Here is a 24870-nt window from a genome sequence, read left to right as displayed (position 1 = left end):
AACAGTGGTACACCCATTAATGAGGGAGGATGGCCTCGTTTCCACTTCAGACGAACAAATAGATGAGATTTTAAGACAGTTCTACTTGAAGCTCTGTTCACGGCCGGAGTCATACCAGCACTCCACACTAGAAGGCACTATACAGGGTCCCCTAGATTCAGCGAACGGGAGAGAAGCCTATTGGGACTCTCTGCCCTTCCCAAAGATTTCGGAGCAACACAGAATCGAGCTGGAAGCTCCAATTAGAGTTGAAGAAGTATCTGGAGTTATTAAAAATTTAAAACTAGCCAAAGCCCCAGGCCCAGACGGATACTCAAATGAATTCTATAAAGTAATGGAACCCCTAATAGCACAGCCTTTAACAGACTGTTTCAATTAAATAAGATCTTCAGGGAAGCTGCCTTTATATTTCTCTGATGCAATCATTAAAGTCCTACCGAAGGCAGGCAGAGATTTGAAACTAGCAGGATCTTATCGGCCGATCTCTCTGCTAAATGCAGAATATAAAATATTTACAAAAGTATTGGCAGAGAGGTTGAAGCCGATTATCCCCACTATTGTACACAGAGACCAGACGGGGTTTATCACAGGCCGTCATTCCACATCTAATGTTCGTAGAGTCTTGGCGGCTATTTATCACTCTAACAATGTGGCTAAGGACGATGACTACCCCTATATGGTACTGACAGTCGATGCGGAGAAAGCATTCGATTTAGTGTTATGGAAGCACATAAATAAAACTTTGGAGCATTTTGGCTTTCCCCAACAATTTATTTCGATAATCAAAGCAATTAATACCTCTCCTAGATCGGCAATTTCTTGCAATGGATTGCTGTCGGAATATTTCCAACTCGGTAGAGGCACCCGTCAAGGCTGCCCCCTATCGCCACTGCTCTTCGCGGTGGCGATAGAACCATTGGCGATAGCAATAAGATCTTCTCCCCTAATTCATGGAATAAAAATCCAATCAGAGGAACTGAAGGTCGCGCTGTTTGCCGACGACACCCTGATTTTTATTGCAAAACCATCCCATTCTATCCCGGCACTACTGCACATGATTGACTCATTTGGAGAAATCTCTGGATATAAGGTGAACCTGTCAAAATCAGAGGTCATGCTGCTGGGGGGGCGAGATCATCGTCCTTAGATCACATTGATATTCCTTTCAGCTTTACCAAATCACACTTCAAGTATTTAGGCATACAAATAAGCGCAGATTTATCTAAGTTATATCATTTAAATTTTTCTCAAATTATAAGTAATATAGCAACAAAACTGTCTGCTTGGCAAGAACTGCCTTTATCCTTATTGGGACGCATAGCAATAATTAAATCCATCATATTTCCAAAAATTTTTTATCCTATGCAGATGCTTTCTATAAAATTACTAGACTCGGATATCTCTAAATTAGAAGCCATGTTCTCTAGATTCATTTGGCAAGGAAAGAGACCCAGAATAGCTAAAATTAAACTGACTACCCACAGGGATAATGGAGGACTAGGCTTCCCGACTTACACAGCTACTCCAAAGCTATATTTTTCAGATATGTATCAGAATGGATGTTAAACAAATCTACATATACAAACATGGAACTAGATAGAGCCGCTTTCTACCCGTTCTCCCCAGGTGCCCTCATTCACTCTAAAATTAGAGAAATCCCCTTAAAAATAAGGTCACATATATTATTTAAGGATACCTACGCTGTGTGGATGTCGATCAATAGAAAAACCTCTAGAAATCCTTATCTCTCTCAATTTATCCATTTATGGGGAAACCCTTCTTTCACCCCTTCCTTACTAAGTTCAGTCTATGTTGAATGGCAAGACAGGGGTTTGGACCTGTCCAGCAAGGTATTCGATCCAGGAGGCAACTTATATACGTTTCAGTACCTGGCGGAAACTTATAATATTCCGCAGACACATTTATTTTCATATTACCAGCTAAGACATTTTCTTAAAAGCATTAAAGTTCACCAGATGATAGATAATACCACCCCAATTCTATCTCAGATAACTGCTATTGATCCTCTTTTAAGATTCTTGGTTAATAAACCATATAAGGTGAAATATTTATACAAAATCCTTATTAACAGCTCTACCAGAGTCGCAGAGCAATGGCAAGTGTTGTTAAATAAGTGGTCCTCTGATATTCCTAGCATATTACACTTGGACGACATAATTGCATTACACTCTCAATCCTTGAAAGCTCTCAACTCCGCATACCTCCAAGAGGTTGCGATTCTGACTCTGCACAGGGCCTACATCACACCTAGTAGGCGCAAATTTATGGTACTGGAAGAACAGGGAAATTGTATTAAATGTGGATACGGGGAGGCAGATTTTGCACACTGCATGTGGTCTTGCTTTAAAATCAGGCATTTTTGGTGGAAAGTTCTGGACTTTCTATATAAATTATTTGGAATTAAACTCTCGATGGAACCTCTAGCATTGATGGGACTTTCATTCAAAGGATGGCCGATGGAGAGAATAGATAAAAACGCCTTTTCACTGCTTTTTGTTATCCTCACGGTTGCTAAAAAATGCATCTTGGTTCATTGGACTAAAAAAACGTCTCCCCAGTTATCACACCTACAACAAAAACTCTCACAAATTATGTTCTTCGACTGGAAATACGCGAAATTGGACTTAAAACGAGGATCAGTCAAATTCTTGGCAAAATGGTCTTTTTACATTGACTCCCTTGAGGACATTGCAAGATCAAATATTACCTCTCTGTTTGTAAGTGTTTAAATAATATATGTTTATGTTGTCTTACTTAATCTTTAGTGCAATATGGGTATTTGATCATTGGAATTTTAAGCTCTTAGCCTATAGATTCAGTTAACTATATATAAAATTTAGGGTCAGTGCTACAAACTCTTACAAGAGGCTAACCTTAGCAATTATCCCACCCCAATTCTTAATCTGGAACTCATGTAGAACCCCCTGACCAGACTTGACCCGCAAATAAAATTAATATAACTTTTCACTGTGTTATTGGATTGCAACTATATAACTCCCTATACCATTATTATCTTCTAGAAAACAAATATGCCCAACAGAATTACTCAATATATTAGTAACCAATGCTCTATTCTCCCCCCCCTCCCCCCCCACCTTCCTTGTTACTGGTTTACAAGGAATGTACTCCTCCCTTCCCCTTGCCCCTTTGAATAAAAGACAAAGTAAACTATACCTAATTCTACCCTTATGTGTCTAGTCTTTCGTCTTGTGGTTGTGTTTTGTCCCCCCCCCCCATGTCTGGTATATTAGGTTTGTGTTTTAGTCTTAGATAAGCACAGAGTACATGCCACGAATCAACATCAGTAACCCCCAGAGAAGACGTCCTAGATAGGAGGGTGATACACAATATAATCTTTTATTTAACTCCATTTAAATCCGTTCAAATTACCGTGGTAAGGATCTTCAGAATCTTGAAATTTAAATAATGTTGACTAGAGATATAATGCAATTGATTGTATAGGAAATGGATATGTGATTTCTACTTGCCTCTGTACTCATACTCGATATATATACGATTGATCTATTTATACCGGATGTTATTTTGTTATTTTGAAAAACTTCATAATAAAAATATAAAAAAAAATATATATATATATATATATATATATATATATATATATATATATATATTCATGTGCTTACAGCACATGAATAAAAATAGCATGCCCCTCCTCAGAATAAAATTCCTGATTTTTTTACACCAAATGTAAAAAACAAAACACTTTATTTTAAAAGTTCACATTCCACTTCACCATAAAAAGATAGCGATTGCTACTCGGTGAATCATGGCGAAAAAAACCTTCAAATGTATTCGCCATCTGGTCATTGAATAGGGTGATTCACCGTTTTAGTCAAAAATTCGCCAAACAGCACAAATTCGCCATAAAAACATGGCGAATCAGGCTCATTGAATACCGCCCATAGTGTTTGGTTACTGAACCATATCCCCTTAAACTTTCACCAGGAGATACAATATGTACACTGGGAAAGTGTCATCCCTGCACTTCTCCAACACTGATTCCTCTTCTGTCAGTCGGAGCTCCTGGCCGGCAGTGGCTCAGATTCTGAAGAGTTTTCCTTACTAGTTCCTCCAACATCCCTCCTCTTGTCCTGCATGTGTAGGTGTCTACCATAGGTGCAGCTGCTATGGGCCCTATACTGAGGGTTCCACATCTTCCCTGTGTAAGGTACATCAGTTATATATCTTTAACACCATTGGTTAGTATACACAATGGTGATATTTGGCTTACAAATATCTAGTAATGCCCCTGTAGGTATCCCTCGAGTATTAGGCTGTATATCCACTGGCATCAAATCTGACACTAGCACAATGCAAAAAAAACAAGTTTGAAATGAAATGCCCCCATGCCTACTTGTGGGTTGACTAATGTGAATGTGCAATCTACTGTATGTATGTTCTCTGCTCCATTCACTGTACTTCCTGCTAGTAAAACACACTAAAGGCCCATACACACTGCTCGACTTTGAGCTGAAAGCAGCCCAGTTTTGCCGTTTGAGCTGCTTTCAGCTCAAAAGCCGCCCAGTGTGTACGGGGCAGCGGTGAGCGCTGATGCACGTTCCCGCATCATCGCGGATGGCCACTGCTCATCTGCTGGTGATACCAACAGATGAACGATGGGGCGGACGATTTTCCATATCGTCCTGCTATAGAAAGCCGTTTAACCCTGTGAAAATTTGTTAGATGGTTGAAAAACGCTCAGAGTGTATGCACTGAGCAATTTTCAGCCCAGCGATTTTCCCCATCATTGCTGTGCCTACACGCTGGCCAAAAACGACCAGTGTGTATACACCTTAAGGTTTGTGGCTAGTTTTAATGACTGTGTAGGTGGTGTGGCGGCAATGCAGGGCAACCTTAACAAAGCCCCAACTCTTCTTAGCATTAGAAAATCACAGCGCAGATCTGCGGCTCTCTTATGACCCTAATGGGGCTTTGTTACTGTAACTCATAATGTAAATTTTACAATGGTAACCTGCAAAGCTTTATTGCAGGCCTAACATTTACCTTCAGAATGAGAGGAGGACCTCAAGCTGATAATGTTGTGGTTAGAACACAATTTTAGTGAGGTTTTAATTTGGGTTGTTCAGAGGCCAGAGAGTTCCCAGGATCAGGGCACCAGTAACTGAAAGAAGAGGACGTGGGTAAGTATTGTATAGAGCTGGGCACTTTGTCTATTCGCCGTGTCAGGTGTGCTACCTTTACTCAGGGGAGATCCTGAGGGACTACAAGGAGGGGTAGGGACAAGAGATTTATTATTCATGCAACAAAAAAAAAGCACATTAAGGTGACATGTCCTCTTTTTCTAACACTGGGCCGGATTCAGGGGAGGAGGCAACGACCATCGCTGCTATGTCTATGCCTGTCACTGCTGCATCTACGCCGGTTGCTGCTGTGTATGAGAATACATAATTATATATTAGATTTCCACCATAGACTTCTCAGTTCAGCTGCTTGGTTGTACTGAGAAGGCTGCTTTTAGTAGCCCCTCCCCTTCCATGACCACAGCCACTGCCTGCCTGTCCTAATCCACACTATGGCCGCCAGTGGCGTAACTACTGTAAGGCAGCTCCAGCTGCCGCTTGGGGGAGCAAGTGGCAGTGGGGTCTGTGTAGGCGCCGGCACCCGCTTGACGCATTGAAATACTGCTACCTGCCGCTGTCCACTGGCTGAGCACTGAAGGCAAGTCAGCCGTAGCGCGGGTGTGGCCATGACAGATGTAAAATCCCCACTGATTCAATTGACTGTACACAGAGCCGGCTATTGGCTACTGTGTACAGGATGGGCGGGAGGATGGGTGTGCTGGGGTGGCCTGGGATGCGTCGGAGCCAGAGGAAGCAGCAGTGTCTGCTGGTCTCTCTGCCTCTCTTCTGCTTCAGCTTCTCAGTTATGCGTGTGACATCATCACGTCACACGCTGGGGAAACACACTGGAGAGGAGCCCGGGAGGATGGGGGGGGGGACAAACTTTTTTGGGCAGGGGGGAGCAAAATTTATAGTTACGCCACTGATGGCCGCAGTCACATGACCACTGTGGCACATTCAGAGTGCTAGTCAGATGCATGCACAGTAGAAATAACATTGGCCAGCTGCGCAGATGTCGGCATTGCATTCCCTTCTGAATCAGGCCCACTGCCGCTATATGTGTAACATCGGATACAACCTACCTCGAAACTCACAGATCCATTGTGGTCTGTGTCGAAGGCATTAAACAGAAAGTGTGCGTATGTTGAAGTATCTACAAACAAAATAAAGATATCTGGCATTAGTATACATTTTATGGCCATGTTTCATTTAAGTGCAAGTCAAAAAATTTGTATTCTAAAAATTGGACTATAAAATGATATCATACATATTTTGGAAATATTTGCTAAACATATTTGTTTAACCCATTGCGTGCCAAAATAGGTGTGGAAATTGCCAAGCAAACATTTTTTATTCATCATGACCCGTAATGTTTACCTTATAATATAATTTATTTTAACATTGTTTATTTGAATTTATATAACAATTGTGAGAGACGCTGTCATTTTTAGTGGATATTTTGCACATCAAAATGTTGACACTCAAAGGGTTAAGTCACTGGGTGTAAGACATGAAACGAGGTGAGAAAACATCAACACAGTTGTAAATTTGGGCATTATTTTCTATCACACCATGCATTAGTCAACAGACAGTTATGCTGGCCACACATCAGACCAACTTTCATCCAACCATCCAACTAGTTGCTTGGATGGAATAAAAATATGGTACTGGATGGGAGCAAATGTAATATTTACTTCAGAAATTTGCTCCCAAAATCTGGAAAAAGACAAAAACTGTCGCTCAGACACGGTACTGTAGTTGAATCTGTTTGATTTAAACAAGTTGACTGAATGTTTTTGTCCATTTTCCTGGGTTTGTGAGCACATTTGCTCCCATCCAGGGCCGGTGCTACCACTAGGCAGCTTTAGGCAGCTGCCTAGGGTGGCGGCTACTGGAGGGAGCCTCTTCAGCCCTACATTTAAATCAAATATTATTGTGGCAGCAGCTGGTGCTGGGAATAGCTATCTCTAGTTTCCCAGCACCATTCTAAAAACCATCCCTGGTCCCTGCTGCTGGCGATGGCTGCCTAGCGCTGCTACCGCTGGTGGTGAGACTCTGGTCCCGGCTGCCGCCCGCCCCTCACCATTGGCATCAGTGGGGAACAGTGCAGCAGCTCTAGGCAGTCAGCGGCTGCAGCAGGGACTAGGGACGGCTTTACCCAACAGCCGCAGCAGCAGAAGAAGGAACCAGCACAGCAGTGAGTGGCACCTCCTATACCCCCACGCCACCCCCGGGAAATGACACGGCGGGTGAGCACCACAGCGTCCCCCCCGGCACGTCCCGTCCCTCCCCTCCTGTACAGCGCCCCCGTCTGGGGCGCTCCGGTGCCTTGCACCTGCACTGCTCCCATCCAGTACCGTATTTTTATTCCATCCAAGCAACTAGTTGGAGGGTTGGAGAAAAGTTGGTCTGATGTGTGGCCAGCATAAATCAGGGTTGCCTACCCTCCTGGAATGGCCGGGAGGGTCCCGGAAATCGGGTCCCCCTCCCGACCCCCAGAAAGGGGTAGGGGTGGCCATCGACCATCGATGATTTGAAATCATCGATGGTTCATGGCCGATGTCAAATACGTATGCCATCGATGGGGAGAACAAGATGTTTTCCTCCATCGATGGAATAGCAAAACGATGATTTGCTTTTTTTTTTTTTCGAAGTGCCGGGACACGGAACATTGCCATCGATGGCAACCATCGATAGCAATGATGGCCATCCCTAGAAAGGGGGCAACCCTCCAAATTTCCCTCAATCACCAGTGAACACCCACCTGGCAGGGGGGTCCGTAGGTCAAATGACGCGATTGTGTCATTTTAGCCCCGCCCCCCGCAGTGCAATGCCTGAAATACCGGCATTGCACTGTGGGGTGGGGGGGTAAAATGACACTTTTGCTGTAGACACGCCCCCCCAATAGAGCAGCCTGTCCGTGGCTCCGCCCCTTTCCTCTCCCAGCGAGGGCACCATAGAAGTTGGCAACTACAGTAAGTTAACATTGGGCAGATATTTGTCCATGTGGAATAATGTTATGTTTATTAACATAATTTGGGGTACTTGTGTATTATGACGGCTCCCACTACGGCATTGCGTAGTGGGCTATTCACTGTAGTGAAATCGCATCGCATGCCATATTGTATGGCATGCAATGCAATGCGATTTCCCTATATATTGTATTCACTGCTCTGTGTCAGTGAATCCATTAAAAAGATAGGGTGCGATAAAAAATCGCATGCCATTATTGTATGGCATGCGATGCGATGAGATAACGGTTCTGATGGAACCTATAATAATGCAATCTAATGTCCTATACCATTAAATGACATATCGGGTGAGATGTAATAGGATGAGAGATTCAGAAAGTGAGAGATTTGGGAAGAAATCTCCAGTTTTTTTAAAGCGGCAATCATTTACACTGCAAAATCAAACTATTTTTGCAGTAGTTTGGAATTTATACACAGGTGATGGCAATTATAAATTAAGTGGGAATTCCAGGTAGAGGGGATTTGTCATGGATCAAGTTAGGCAGTATGGATTATGTATATTAGATTTAAACTTAGTGTAAAAATTCCTGGTCATGCTTTATAGCTCCACCTACTGTAAGTGAAAGACAATGATTTTATAAAGTTTTCTTGTATTGGAAAAAAGACAATGAAAACAACCTCCCAACTGTCCCGCTTTTTCACTGAACCATCCTGTTTTTTTTGGGAAGCAGCTTCCCGTGGCACGGGAGGTGGGGGGGGGAAGCAGTTGGGAGTTCACCCTGTCACCCATGAATAGACGCTGTGCCAGAGAGGCTGGAGGGCATGGCCAGCAGCTCATTCCCCCCCCAAGGCGTCAAAAACGGGGCGTGACTTCACAAGTATAGGACACACCCTTGTTGCTAGGCCACACCCCCAAAATGAAGGGTCCCTCTTCGTAGTTGTCCAATGTTGGGAGGTATGACACTGGGGAAGGAATCAGGAGAGCTAATATTGTCACTTTGCTCTGGTCAGGGGGCCCCTTGACAGAGGAGGGCCCAGGGTACAGTATCCTCTGCATCCCCCCTTAATATAGCTATGCATGTCAGTCATGCAAGCAGTCTCCCTGGAATCTAATTCAGTATGGCAGCACTGCAGGACAACCCCATTCTTCCCTGCTGGGTTACCCCTTACAAAAATTCTCTGCACATACTCTATCAGGTTTACAGCTCTCTGGAAATGCACATGGTATAAAGAATAACACCAGTGGTGTAACTAGAAATCTTGTTTTCTACTGCCCAAAAAATATCTGACGCCCTCCCCAGACATGTACTATCATTTTTTTTTTACCTACAGTATATGCTCGTTGCCAGGTGTTTCATGCTCATTGACATGGACCTGCCGAAAACAACCGTTTCAACTGGAAAAGGATTCCAGTTGAAACAGCTGTCGGGTCAGCCGTGTTGTACCTCATTGACACCATGCTGTAACGTTAATACGATTCACCTTTTGCAACTTAACTGTGAGTGCTGGTTCGTTTCTTTCCCTGACAGAGGGGAGGTAAGTGTGCTTAGTATTATATGTCTGGACCCTGCACCACAATCTCTTTGACAACAAGTGGGTGCCGTATGAAATTATCTGATATACATTTATATTACATTTAGAATGTAAGCTCTTACGAGCAGGGACCTCTTACCTCATGTACTTATCCTTTCTTACTTCGGCAGTCTTATACCCCTTTCACATTGCAGCTTTAACACGGTATATTGCCGTTTTTTTAGTGCTTTAAAACGGTTCCAGCTGCAATGTGAAAGCTACATTGTCAATTTACCGGTTACAGAAAACCGGTATTTTGACACGTGTTAAAAGCAGGATCCTACACGTTACTGAGCCGTTTTCCCTGCAGTCTGAACAGCTCAGAAACGGTATTTGCTACAAATGATAACCACACTTGATCCCCGCCCACAAGCAGGAAAAAAAACATTTAAAATGACATTGTATGGCTTTCTATGGGTGAAACGGGTTGAATCTGAAAGGTACAAAACGGTATTTAAACTGCAATATACCTTTACATCATGCAATATGAAAGGGGTTTAACTGGCTTTTGACCAGTTTTAACCCCTTCCCGACATTGGACGTACATTTACGTCATGGTCGGGAAGTACTTCCCGACACATGGCATAAATGTACGTCATGTGTTTAAACTGTCACTGCGTCTAGAGACGCAGTGACAGTTAGGTGATGTCTGCTGTCCCTGACAGCAGACATCCCCCCTCGTCGCCCAGGGGGGGCAGGGGTGCCCCCCCCGGTCGGCGATCGCTGTGATTGGCTGTTCAAATGTGAACAGCCAATCACAGCTATTTCCGTGTTACCGGCGGCTATGCCGCTCGGTAACACAGAAATCGGTGGTGATCGGTGCAGCACCGATCACCACCGATCCGCAGACACCCCCTCCCACCCCCCCGGCAGCTCACCGTCCAGGGCAGCAGCACCCGGCAGTCGCAGCCGGAGCGCACGCAGCGTGCGCTCCCCCCGCCCACCCCCGTACCCGCAGCAGCAGCAGCAGCAGCAGCATGAGCTGCTAAAAATAAAATGAAATCAGCTGAATTTTATATATATATATATATATATATATATATATATATATATATATATATATATATATATATATATACATATACACACATGTGTATATGTGTGTGTGTATATATATGTGTGTATACATATATATATATATATATATATATATATATATATATATATATATACACACACATATATACACATATATACATATACATACACACACACACACACACACATATATATATACATAGATATTCCCGACATATGACGTATATATACGGCATGGTCGGGAGGTACTTCCCGACCGAAGACGTATATATACGTCATGGTTTTACTGTCACCGCGTCTATAGACGCGGTGACAGTTTGGAGATGTCTGCTGTCCCTGACAGCAGACATCCCCCCTCGCGGCGATCGCTGCGATTGGCTGTTCAAATGTGAACAGCCAATTGCAGCGTTTTCTGTGTTACCGGCGGCTAAGCCGCTCGGTAACACAGTGATCGGTGCTGTACAGCACCGATCACCACCGATCGCCAGCCCCCCCCCCCCTCCCACCCGGCAGCCCCCCTCCCTCCCACCCACCCGGCTGCCGCAGCGCCAGCACCGCTCCCACCCCCCCGCCAGCCGCAGCGCCAGCCCCCATCCCAAAGCTGGTGACCAAAATGGGGTCACTTGTGGGGGGGTTCCACTGTATTGGTGCTTCGGGGGTCTTGCTAATGCGACATAGCACCCACCATTCATTCCACCACCAAAAATCACTCCTTCCCTTCTGAGTCCTGCCATGCACCCAACTGGCATTTTTTGGTCACATGTGAGGCATTGCCGTACTCGGGAGAAATTGGGGCACAGATTTTGGGGTGCTTTGTCTCCTTCATTCCTTGTGAAAATTAAAAATTTTGAGCCAGAACTGCATTTTTCTGTAAAAAATTACATTTTTTTACAGAAAAATGCAGTTCTGGCTCAAAATTTTTAATTTTTACAAGGTATGAAGGAGAAAAAGCACCCCAAAATCTGTGCCCCAATTTCTCCCGAGTACGGCAATGCCTCACATGTGACCAAAAAATACCAGTTGGGTGCATGGCAGGACTCAGAAGGGAAGGAGTGATTTTTGGATTTTGCAGCACAGATTCTGGTTGAATGACCCCCGAAACACCCATACAGTGGAACCCCCCCACAAGTGACCCCATTTTGCAAACTACACCCTTCAGGGAATTCATCAAGGGGTATAGTGTACATTTCAAACCCCCCGGGGTTTCACCAATTTTGATACAACTGAGCTGTGAAAATGAAAAATTTATTTTTTTCATTTTCACTGCCCAGTTGTACCACAATTGGTGAAACCCCTGGGGGTTTGAAATGTACACTATACCCCTTGATGAATTCCCTGAAGGGTGTAGTTTGCAAAATGGGGTCACTTGTGGGGGGGTACCTAACTTTTAGCATTTTATGGTGCCTAGAAACCTACATGGTGCCTAAAAAATAATCTCATAAAAAGGAGGCTCCAAAATCAAGTAGGTGCTCCTTCTATTATGAAGCCTGTGGTTTGGTCACCGTGCATACTAGGGCCACATATAGGATATTTATGAAAACCAAAGAATTGGGGGAATCAATTTTTAGTCACATTTCTCTAGTAAAATCTACTGTGTTCCTTAGAAAAATGTATTAAAATTGAAAATCCGAAAAAAAAATGAAATTTTGAAATTTCACCTACACTTTGTTTTAATTCCTGTGAAACACCTAAAGGGTTAACAAACTTCCAAAATGCTGTTTTGAATACTGTGAGGGGTGCAGTTTTTGAAATGGCATCATTTATGGGGGTGTCTCACATACAAGTCCCTCAAAGTCACATCATAACTGACCTGGTCCCTAAAAAAATCAGTGTTTGAAATTTTCTTGAAAATTTGAGAATTTGCTATTCATATTTTAAGCCTCCTAGTGTCCAAAAAAATGAAAATGAGGTTGAAATAATGATGGCAACATAAAGTAGACATATGGTCTATGTTAGTTATTCACTATTTTGAGTGGTAAGATTATTTGTCTCACAAGCAGAAAATTTAACATTTTGCAAATCGCAAAATTTTCCATTTTTTCACGATATTTTGGTATTTTTCACAAAAAAACACAGACTGTATCGACGAAAATTTACCACTAACTTGAAGTACAATGTGTCACGAAAAAACAATCTCAAAATCACTGGGATAAGTAAAAGCAAAAAAAAGTTATCCCCACTTAAGTGAGACATGTTAGAATTGAAAAAAAAGGGCTCTGTCAGGAAGGCAAAAACAGGCTCTGTCGGGAAGGGGTTAAGAAACGTTTAGAAAATCGGGTTGAAAGCAGGTTTTTGCAATGTGAAAGCAGCATTAAACTGCACCAAAGCGTGCTGTTTGCTGCCACCTGGATACTTATGTTGCAGCAATCGGCTGATGTTCCCATAATAATTTACCCTGTATTTGTCCTGTATTGTCTTCAACTGTAAGTCACTGTTTTCCTGTTTGATTATGTGTACTCTGTAACTGGGCGCTGCGGAACCCTTGTGGCGCCATATAAATAAAGCATAATAATAATAATAATAATTATTTTTTTTTTTTTAAAATACTTTTTATTAGGTTTTTTTTTCAAGTGATACAAGGCAAAAATTGACAAACAGTGATAGTGTCATTTTGATCAGAGTCAAACAATGGTTATACATTGGTTATGCATTGGTTAATCATTGGTTAAACATTAGATTGTATTTCACGATATTGTTTCATATTTAGATCATGCGTTTAGGTCTTTAGGATGTTCTCTGCAATATACAGATAATTATCGCTCTAAATAATCTGTAGTTCGAGAAGTGATGGCTATCTAAATATCAATCAAGGGTGAGAAAAAATTAAAAGTAGATGAAAGTGTGCTTCTGCAACAGCTTAGATAGTTGCTAAGCTGGTTCCATTCATATTGGCTTATCTAAGCCTATGTTGTGTTATGTTATGTTACCCTTCTCCCTCGTTTTCCCCTTTCATATCTATTTACTGGAGTATAGTTCTTCCCATCCCCTCTTGAGCTTTTGGGATTAGCTTCAATCTAGATGTTCATCATACACATTGTTGTACATGTTGACATGATTTACATTGTTCCAGGATGTTAGTTATATCTCCCTAACAGGGGTTGCTTGGCAAAGCCCAGGTGGGGTGAGAGTTCTAACGGCATCTAGCCATACACTCCCCTATGGTAGGGGGTTAGTTTGAGTGGAGAACTAAAAAGGAGAAAGCCGTGAGAAGGGAGTACATTTTACACAAGAATTGGGTTAGAAGCTTACTTCTCTTTAAGCTAGAACTTAGTTTGTAGTGTTCAACATAGTTTTTAACTAAATAAATGACACCTATGAGTTATCTTATACATATATGAACATAAACATAAACATACATTTAACACTAACGAAGACAGAGGGGGGAGGGGGTAGGGGGGGGGGGTATGCAAGGGGTAGCGGTGTCTCCTTCGTCTGGATTGATTTTTCCTAGTATCTAGCAGGAGTCGACTAATACTTATATTTATCTGAGGTATTCTTCTTAACAGGTTTGCCAGCACGAGTCTACATATCACCGTGTCATCTCTCTTCCCTACAGGCCTCATCCGACGTGAAAGCTCATCTACCTTGGGGGGACCTGCATAGACTTTCCTAAATCCTTACTCTTCCTTACTATTGTACTAATCTCCCAGCCATTACGGGATGTTATTATGCCCTCTAATTCCTGTTACGTTCTCCGTAATCAAGGGGTTGACTCTATTCCATGAGGAAGTTTCAAAGTAGTTCATAATGGTGTGTCTGGAATCTTGATCTAGGGATAATATGTATTTTTTCCATTTTGATTGGAATCTATGTGTATTTCTATGTCCCTGTATAATTATGGTCTTAAGATCAAAGTACAAGTATTGTAGTAATAAAGATTTTAATTCCTGAATACTGGGTGCTGTCTTTTTTATCCAGTGTTTTAAAATTAGTTTCTTTGCTAGAGTAAATATTAAGACCAATATCGGAATTTGATGCGTTAAGGTGGGATTTAAGGTAGAGTTTACCCCAGCTTGTTGGAAGTCTAATAGAAGACAGACCTCTGGAGTCATTGTTATTGAAGTTTGAAGAGTGGCATTGGTATAGTTAATAGTTTTATACCAGAATCTGCGTATTTTCGAGCATTCCCAAAAGCAGTGTATGAATTTGGCGTTGCTCATAGAGCATTTGTAGCAATGTCCTGAATCGTCTGCTACCATATGCTTCCTCTGAGCTGGGGTAATAAAGGATTTGTGTATAAATTTTAAATGTGTTTCCTGGAGGTATGCCGAGGTCAAGTATCTAGTTAATGCACAATAGTTTTCTATGATGTTTGCCGGAGTGTCTCTTTCGCGGGTTATTTCGGGTTGCCATTTGTTCTCCAGGTTTTTGATTTGATTTTCGAATGTAGTGTTGGCTTCGATAAGATAAGGGTATAGTAAGTTTAATCTATATTTCCCTGTGGTTCTGAAAGTTAATATTTTGAGAATTGGATGGGGAGACAAGCTGTTGTTCTGTGGGAAGTTTAAAGTTTGTGCATAATGTCTCACTTGGAGATATAGATAAAACTGGGAGTTCGGCAGAGCATATGTTTGTGCCAATGTGCTAAAGGGCAAGACCCCTCCTCCCGGGTCGAAGACCTTGGTCACGAGAGACAAGCCACTTTGTTTCCATTTCAAAATCGTAGCATTAGTCAGTGAAGGGGGGAAGCTAGGGTTACCCCACAGCGGCATATATGGGGAAATATGTGGGTCTCGCTTGAGTTTCTTGTGTAGGTATATCCAGTTGAGATACGTATCTTTGAAGATGATATTATCTAGCAGTGTTTTCGGTATGTTTGTGTATTTTTGGTGTAGTAGTGCCGCTGGAGAGAATGGATAGAAGTTTGCACAGTCTAAATCATAATCGGTATAGATGGATTTCTCTAACAGCCAGTCGCTAGCATATCTAAATAGTACCGAGGCAGAGTAAGCCTTGAAATCTGGTACTCGGAGTCCTCCATGTGATTTGGGTAGCATTAATTTATTCAGTGCAATCCTCGCTCTCTTCCCTTTCCACAGAAATTTGGTAATTGCTGAATTTATCTTTTGTATGTCAATTTGTTTAAGGGCCATAGGAAGAAGTTGAATAAAATAGAATATTTTAGGGAATATAATGGATTTGATTACCGCTGTTCTCCCAAGTAGTGAGAGAGGCATTTGGTTCCATGTATCTAAAAGTGTTAAGGTTTTTGTGATAATTTGTGAGTAATTTGCTTTATATAAGTTTTCGGTTTTGTTTGTGATGTTCACCCCTAGGTACTTTATCTGGGATTGGGCTAATTTGAATTTATTGAAGATGGGGTCATTGGACGTATCTGCTGTGTGTTTCCCTATATATAGTAATTCCGATTTGTCCAAATTGATTTTATATCCAGATATTAGACTAAATCTTTGTATTAGGGAGAGAATAGCTGGGATTGATTTTTGGGGGTTTGTGACGTAAAGGATCATATCATCGGCAAAGAGTGATAACTTTAGTTCATATTTATTTACATGAATTCCAGTGAATTCTTTGGATTGACGCAGGGTAAGGGCCAAGGGCTCTATAGCTATGGCGAATAAAAGAGGGGATAGGGGACAACCCTGTCTAGTTCCTTTATATAATTGGAAATAATCGGATATCTGCCCATTGGTTACTATTTGGGAGACTGGTTTAGAATACAGTAGTTTGACATATTCAATGAACTCCATAGGAATACCAAAAAGTTCCATTGTCTTGGTTAAGTGGGGCCATAAAACAAGGTCAAAGGCCTTTTCTGCATCAATAGAGATTACTATGCCTGGTGGGAGGGAGTCTGAGGTATTTTGCATCTTTTGAATAGCTGTTATTGTTTTGCGCACATTTACTACTGATTGCCTGCCCATTATAAAACCTGTCTGATCAGGGTGAATTATTAAAGGCATTAAAGGTTTTAATCGGTCGGTCAGTATTTTTGCTAATATCTTATAGTCAGAGTTTAACAAAGAGATCGGTCTGTAAGACCCTGGGTTTGTCAAGTCTCTTCCCATTTTCGGGAGCGTTTTAATAAATGCTGCATTAAAAAAGGAAGGGAGGGATTTGGTTCGTAATATGTGATTGAAGGCCTTAGTCAGGGGTTGTACTACCTGGTTATTCATTATTTTATAAAAGCTATTCCCAAAACCATCTGGCCCCGGCGCTTTGCCTTTCTTTAGATTTTTTATTACCAGCGCCACTTCTTCTGTTGTGATGGGATCTAAGAGTGATTTGGTTTTATCAGCTGGAATCTTGGGGAATGTTATTGACGAGTATAGCAAAGAGGGCAAATCCTCCTGTATGTCTTCTGGTGCTTTGGGGGGGGGTTTGTTTGCGTATAGATGTGAATAAAAATCTTTAAGGACCTGGGCTATTTGAGTGTTGGAGGAGGTTAGTTGTCCATTTGGTAGCCTAAGGGGTTGGACTACTGTTGGGTTTCTAGTTCCGTTGAGCATATTTGTTAATAGTTTTCCGGTTTTGTTTCCAAAATTGTGGTAGCGATAATTAATGCTGTATAAGTATTTGTTGCCTCTATTGTGTAAGTATTCATTCAAGTGTGTGTTGGCTGATGTGTAAAGTTGGCGGTTGCCTGTTGTAGGGTTTTGTTGATATCTAGTATATGCTAGCGTTAGTTTCTGCTGGAGTGATAAAAAAGCGGATGAGTAACTTTTGTTCAATTTAGCTACATATGATAGAATGTTCCCTCTTAGTACCGCTTTAGCAGTAGCCCAGAACAGTGCTGGGTCTGAATCAGCATGTGGTAGGTTGTTTAAGCAATATTCTTCCCAGTCTTTTTTCAGTTTATCTGTAAAGGTGTTTGATGTGAGGAGGTGGTTTGGGAATCGCCAGGCCGTTCTAGTTGATGGCTCTTCCGTCACTAAGATTTTGAACCAGATGAGTGAGTGGTCAGAGACTGTGATTGGCTCGATCTCAGTGGCTGTGACTCTCGGGAGCAAGGTCTCCGACCCCAAAACATAATCGATCCTTGAGAATGTGTGATGAGCCGCTGATTGGCAAGTAAATTCTCTGGTTGTGGGATTAAGCACCCTCCATATGTCCATGAGTCTTAATGTGGAGGCTAATTGAGGGACACCAAGTTTAGGGAGCGGTAAAGTCCGTACGCTATGATTTGATCTGTCTAAGTAAGTGTCTGAGGTTAGATTAAGATCTCCGCATAGTATCAGCTTTGTATCTATGTATGGGGTTAGATTCTTGATTAAGCTGTGAAAGAAGGTTTTTTTATAGGTCGTGGGGGCGTATACATTGCATAAGGTGTAGATATGAGTGTATAAAGATATCTGGGCTATTACGTATCTTCCTTCAGTATCTTCTTTTTTATGTATTAATTCAAATGGGATATTTTTTTTGATTAAAATAACTACTCCTCTAGATTTTGAATTGTAACTTGCTGCAGCTATCATTTTCCAGCCAAGCATTTGTAATTTAACCATTTCTGAGGGAATTAAGTGTGCTTCCTGGATAAACATGATGTCTAATTTTAATTTATTTCCATACACTAAGATTTTGCGTCTTTTGGCGGGGGAGTTGAAACCGCCTACATTGAGGGATCCAATTTTTATTTCTGTCATGTTGCGTGTAAGGGGTGAGATGACCCATCTACATACCTGTTTAGTTGTTTTCTTTTGACTTTGGATGCATCGCTACACCTTGGGAGGGGGGGACACAAAAGGAAGGGGGTGACAAGACAACAATACATAGTATAATTACATTTACATTTGAACATTTGGAGCTCGCTAGTCGAGCTAACTATCTTCTTGTAGCCAACTGTCAGGCCACGGCTCAAACACAACATTATAACGAGATCATAAGTGTGTCCTGCACACTTAATCATTTAAATCCGGAGTAGAACTCCCTCCGGAATGGCTTAAACATGAACTTAAATGCACCTAACCGTCTGCATCACAAGTAAGGGTGTAGAATTTAGTGGAAGGGGGGGGGGAGGGGGGGGAAGGAGAGAGAGGTGAGAATGAGTGGTAGAGATTAATGAATAGAGGAAAGAAAGATCAAATGATTGTATAAGGATAATGATAAGATAAGAAGAGGGAAAACAGGCTTATACATTCTGTTCTGTTAAAGCTATTATAACTGATACTTGCACATAAATAATTGTGCCAAACTTAGTTTAACATTAAGGCATCTCCTGGGAGGTAGCCGGATGTAGTAGACGTGTCCCGGTTTATTCAGATATCAACCATAAGGTAAAGGATACTATCCCTATATAGGGGAGCATTAGGGGGTATCAGCAATGCTGTCCCCATTGTTGTGGATTTCATTCCGAAGGTAATCAATGGCGTCTGCTGGCGAGGTAAAATCGCATTGTGAGTCTTTGTAGAAGATTCTTAACTTCGCGGGGTAGAGTAGTGCGAATTTGATTTTCTCAGTGACCAATCTGCTACATATTGGGGAAAATGTTTTACGCATTTTAGTCACTTCCGCCGAAAAGTCTTGGAATAATCGTAGGTTATTGCCTTCCCATTGTAGATTAGAAATTTTCCTTGAAGCTCTCCAAAGTATCATTTTGTGTGTGTAGCTTAAACATTTAAATATCAGGACTCTAGGTCTGGTATCTCCAGGACGTGGGGGGGGGCCTAGTCTGTGGGCTCTTTCTATAACCATTGAGGTGCACTCCGCTTTGACATTAAGTAGTTGCGGAAGGGTGCTTCCAACAAAAAGATCGAGGGCCGGGCCTTTAACAGATTCCGGTAGACCTATTAGTCTTAGGTTACTCCGTCTTGACCGGTTTTCGATTTCCTCGAGTTTGTTGATGACATTATAGTTCTCCTTCTCCAATCTCTTTATTTCACACATGGCCCCAGCCAAATCATGTGCAATTGCACCCACATTGTTTTCTACAGTGTCCACCCTGTGTGTGAGGTTTTGAAGTTGAGATGTGATGTCGCTCACTGCTTTAGCCAGCAGTGGAGCCATAGTTGATGTGATTGCATCGACCATATCATCATAGGTTAGCGGGACTAGATTGGGAGATTGATGTATTTCTGTGTCTTCTTCTTGGTTGTCTGGGATAGCTTTTTTTTGTGCAGGGGAGGATGAGTCTGTTTCAGAGGATTTAGAATTTCCCGGGCCTCTCTTAACTTGAATTCCGCTCTGTTGTGCTGAGCGTTGGGGTGAGGGGGTTGATTTGATTCTTTCCATGGCAGAGTAGACTTGGGGTGGATGGATAGAGTGTATGCCAGTCGGTGTCTGTGCTGGTTGCTATAATTAGTAGCCAATTCCGGATGGGTTTTTATTTTGTGATTATTCTAGTACCATGTCAGTATTTTTAAAAGCCAAGCTTGGGAAACTGACAGATCCACCTCCTTTCTGTTGTTTCGTAGTTGCCTCTTGTTAGTGAGTGAGCTGCTAAGGGCATCCAATATGTCAGAGGAGTGATTGCTGGGAGTTTGCAGCCCTAACTTTGTTAGGGACAAGCGTCTGTGCTTGTACGTTTGTGTCCCAATGCACAGTTTTTTTTATGCTGGTTGAGTTAAATTTAAAGAGGTGTTGAGGTACTGAGGTACTGAGGTATTGAGGTACTGTGAGGGGGATGGCTGATTCCACTATGTTTTGCACCTTTGCCTATAGGTGGTTATACCAGGCCTTTTGTGCAGGGGTAACTTGGTCAGTCTTTTCCTAATTCCTATTAGCCTGTTAAGGTGCTTGTTGTCTCAGCGTGACAGCGTGGCAGCGTTTGTGTTTGCTGCGCCCAGGTCTCTGTCTTGTGGCGCTGCAGGGAGGATGGTGTTTAGTACCTTGTTTGCGGCGTGCTGGCCGGCTGTGCTGTCTGCGCTGTCTGAGCTGGGTGGTCGGGGTGAGGAGATGGTTCCCCGCTCGGTGCTGTGCTTCTGCGTGTGTCTTTTGTGCGGAAGCAGAGTCCTTCACCGCTGTGATCGTCTGAGCCGCGGCCTTCCAAGATGGCGGGCGCTGCTAGGTGGCCTCGAGCGTCGCAGCCTGCAGGAGGGGTATTATTCCCTCCCCGGCTCTGCAACTAGCTCGGTGGGTTCTGGGGCTGTTCCGGAGGTGTCAGGAGTCTCCAGGGGTGTTTGTTTGTGCGATTTGCTGCAGTTTGAAGTCAGCGTCTCCCGGAGCTCTTATCAGGCACTTCTTTCCAGAATGGCCGCCAAGCCACGCCCCACCAATAATAATAATTATTAGAGAAAAGAGTTAGATGGGCGCCTTCTAGTGCAGTACATGAGTGATTGGCAGTGGATCCCTTCACCATAGGTCTAAACAGCACCCCAAAAGTTCAAGGAGTACAATTAGCAGTGATATCCAACCACTGTATTATGAGCTCATCAGGTGTAGTTTCCTTGGCTACCAGGAACACTTCTTATGGTCCTTGTATTTCTCCCAGGTGTTTTTACCAATAGTACATAAACAGGAAGAAAACCTACAGGAACAGACTAGTGGGTACTTATATGTTAGTTGGGCGCCCACTATAGTCAGTACGCTCATACCCCCACTATCCATGTCGGCGTGGAGTTGATTTTATATAGTGTGGCGAGCGCAGCGAGGAAAACTAAGCAAATAGCTTACTGGCCGCCCAACTAACGTACCGACTAGTGCAATATTGTAAAAATAGTTTAATATGACCGCAAATGACAACTAAGGTAAGACTACATAGAGCATATTTTAAGGTCTGATTTCCTCACCTCCCCCAAAAAAATATTTTAAGGCAATGTGAAAATATGCTAATGCATCAGTAGAGGTTTTGTGTACATAGGTGCCTCCTGTCTACTTCTGTGATCCGCTGCTGCTTCGCAAGATGGGAATAGGCATGTCGTGTGGGAGAGTTGAATTGTTCCGGAAGGCCGAGAGTGCTACCCAATTTTTGGGACCATTCCGGAAGAGTAGGCAGTCATGGTTCAACATGACCATCAGACTGGGCTTCACAGCTCCCTAGCCAAGGCCAGGAAATCTGCTCTAGAACACGCAGACCCAAAGCCTCTACACTCCCAGCCTGTCACTCCAGTTGTGGGTTTGAGGAACTGCAAGAGATCTTGCGGCATAAGACTGGCGCATGCACCATACAGATCACTTGCATGGGCCAAGCAGTATGCATACCATTAGGCTCCTTATTAAAATCGTATCTTGTTTTCGCATGGTGGTGTATGATGAGGTGATTGAGAATCCATAGTCTGTGTGATAGACCATTAGAAGATGCATCAGTTTGAAAGCCCATTGAAGATGCTATTTTCACTAGCCAATCCATGCACAGTTCATCAGATCAGCTGCATAGCCACAGGGGTGGCTCTACCAATAGGTTGCTGCCTAGGGACTCCAGAATCTGGAGGGCACCCTGAGTCTCACTATCACAAAATTAAGGATGACTATGTGGGGTAAATAAGATGGGAGTTCTGTTGCCCATAGCAACCAATCAGATGCTATCTATTATCTTGTAGAAAGTGCTCAATAAATAAGAAGTAGAATCTAATTGGTTGCTATGGGCAACACCCCATCTTAAATAGAACTCCCATCTTTGTATATTTACCCCTGAGAGTCATCCGTGTTGAACTCAATGCAAATGACAGGTGTTGAACGTCTAAAGGCCCCCATACACTGGGCTGATTTGTCCTAAGGACAAGTCCGGCCAGTTTGCCCTTGAGAGCCCCCCCCCCCCCCCCCCGGCAGCTCCCTGATAGGCTCGCTTACGATTTGGCACTTGATGTGCCAATTTTACATGCAATAAATTGCATGCATGTAAAAAATTGCATGCATGTAAAAATTCACCTGCCGCTTCCCACCCCGCCACCGCACATAGATGTGTGCCTGCTTCACCGCTGGCACACACCTACAGATCGGAACCGACACATGTGATGTGCCACTGATGGGTCCGATTGCGAGACATCTGATGTCCCGCCGGTGCGACCACATGGTACGGGTCCGATGCACACGGGACTGTGCATCGGACCCGACGGCATGTCACATTCAGATTTGGGCCATCGGAATCGGCTGAAATCAGACCAAATTGGCCTATGTATGGGGGCCTTAAGACGCCATCTCCACACTTTCATCTGAGGTCCTGGAAAGTCGGTATTGGTGTGTAGGTGGTGGTGAGAGCAGTAATTTGAAGTTTTGCCTAGGGTGCCAAAATAAACCTCGCGCAGGCCCGGCGTAGCTGCATTAATAGGTGCATGCCGTCACAAAATGTCGTTTTCACTATGGTCCACATTTTAACACTTTCAAAAGTGACTCTCGCCATCTGACCAAACAACAGATCAATACACGTTACGTTTATTGTTGGCTACAGCTATATACTGTAGTTTAAATGATATTCACCTTTTACATGTCTGCATCAGTGGTAAGAGCCATCTTCTGAGCAGGTATAGTAATGAATAGTAATGAGAGTGTGAATATCCCATGTACTGGCATGTTAACTGTACTCCTGAGAAACTTTCTGTGACATCACCAGACTGTAGGAGGTCCTAGAGCGTAATCTCCTCAGCTCCGGGTGACTCTGTATGATCACACAATCACAGAGATTACAAAGCCCACAGGACAGCCCCATATGCCACTCATTTGCATTATGCCTAAGAGTCAAAATTCAAGGAACTACAGGACAGCTCTGCAAACAATTTGGGAAAAATCGGTATGCGTGTAAAGACCACGATACATTAGTTAGAGGCAGGGCCGGCGCCACCACTAGGCAAATCTAGGCATTTGCCTAGGGCGCCGGCCACTGGAGGGCGGCATTTCGCCCCCCCCGTCCCGCGGGGGTACCTGTTTATATAAAGCTTGCGGCGGCGGCAGCGGGGGGCCCCTGCAGTCAAATAACGAGCGCTATCCACCTGGCTACGCGGAAGCGCTTCTGTTGTGGAAACACTGGCCGCACGCTGATTGGCTGAGATTCAGCCAATCAGCGTGCACCGTGCGGCCAGTGTTTTCACAACAGAAGCGCTTCCGTGTAGCCAGGCGGATAGCGCTCGTTATTTCTTGACTGCAGGGACCCCCCGCTGCCGCCGCAAGCTTTATATACACAGCCGCAGGACAGGTACCCCCCCCCGGCACCGGGGCGCCCCCACCCCGACTCGCCTGGGGCGCTCCGGTGCCTTGCACCGGCCCTGGTTGGAGGTATCGCATGGATACCTCTGCAACTCCCCTTCACCATCATATGCGGTCCTTCTGCATATGATGGATGGCATGTGATCCCATTCACTACCCAGGATACTATGTATCCTTGGTGCAGCAGTGACAATCTTCCGATACAACCCAATCCACACAGGAACACGCATCAGATCAGAATCGTAAGTAAATGAGATGCTGCAGGACAGCTTGTGGGATAACCTTTATTGTAACCAAATGGGTGTTTTAAGCAAGGATAGGGCATATCTGATTGCTCCCTCCTCTCTGGCATTGAGCAAAGTCTACTGCCCATGCTTAGGTCTCTGGAAACATGGCATCTGCAGCTTGTTCCCAGGGACATCTCTGTTGCACACATGTCAATCACTGGGATGTAGCACTGGCTGCCACAGGACTCAGGAGTAGTAAGTATAATTATGTGGGTGCAGGGTTTGCATTGTGGGCACCATGATGTAGCGACCCGTGTGCACCAGACACCTTGCACACTCGTGTGGAGTAGCCATGTGCACCCAAAAATGTGTGGTCTCGGGTGAATGGTGGCATGGGCTATGGCGGATGGCCTCATGCCATGACCCTTGTTTTTGTCATTTTGGGGGCATGCCGAGCAGGTGGGCAGCCCCTGGCTCACTTCCTCATCGCACAGTATCTGTCTAGAGATCACTTGCTGCTTTGCTGTGCAGAGCAGCGGTGATCAAAGGCTCTCAACCTCCCCAATATGGAGGAGTAGTAAACAAGTCCTTAGCATGGTGTACAGTACATTACAGTACTCAAAAAGCGAGAACAGTGACATCTCAAAGCACAGCACCACCTACTGTCTAAACCATATATCGACCCAAGCATGCTCAGCATGCAGCTGTTGCTACACTATGTGTAATACGCCTTGAATATAGATACAATGGATGAAGATAAAGTACCATCCAATTAGCTCCTAACTGTCATGTTACCCCTTTGTCTGTTAAATGATTTTTCGTAGGATGGTGTCTTTCTCCAGGTAGAAATGTTGCACTGTTCAAATTTGCTTTCTGTGTTCACTTGTCAAAAAACATCGATAT

At 43.5% G+C, this 24870-nt stretch overlaps 1 protein-coding gene across 6 annotated transcripts in view; it reads right to left on the bottom strand.

Annotated features, from left to right (window-relative positions):
* KCNIP4 (potassium voltage-gated channel interacting protein 4) overlaps window positions 1–24870 on the bottom strand; it is a 567010-nt gene that overhangs the window by 42676 nt on the left and 499464 nt on the right. For all 6 annotated transcript variants that reach the window (XM_083161413.1, XM_083161412.1, XM_083161408.1 and 3 more), the window contains one exon: window positions 6206–6276. In XM_083161413.1, the coding sequence (XP_083017539.1) occupies window positions 6206–6276 (71 nt within the window). The remainder of the gene's footprint in view (window positions 1–6205; window positions 6277–24870) is intronic.

The sequence above is a fragment of the Crinia signifera genome, chromosome 1 (genome assembly GCF_055691185.1).
Source record: "Crinia signifera chromosome 1, ASM5569118v1, whole genome shotgun sequence".
NCBI lineage: Eukaryota > Metazoa > Chordata > Amphibia > Anura > Myobatrachidae > Crinia > Crinia signifera.
The sequence above is the reverse complement of the archived record's forward strand: the minus strand, read 5'-3'. Positions and strand labels throughout refer to the sequence as shown.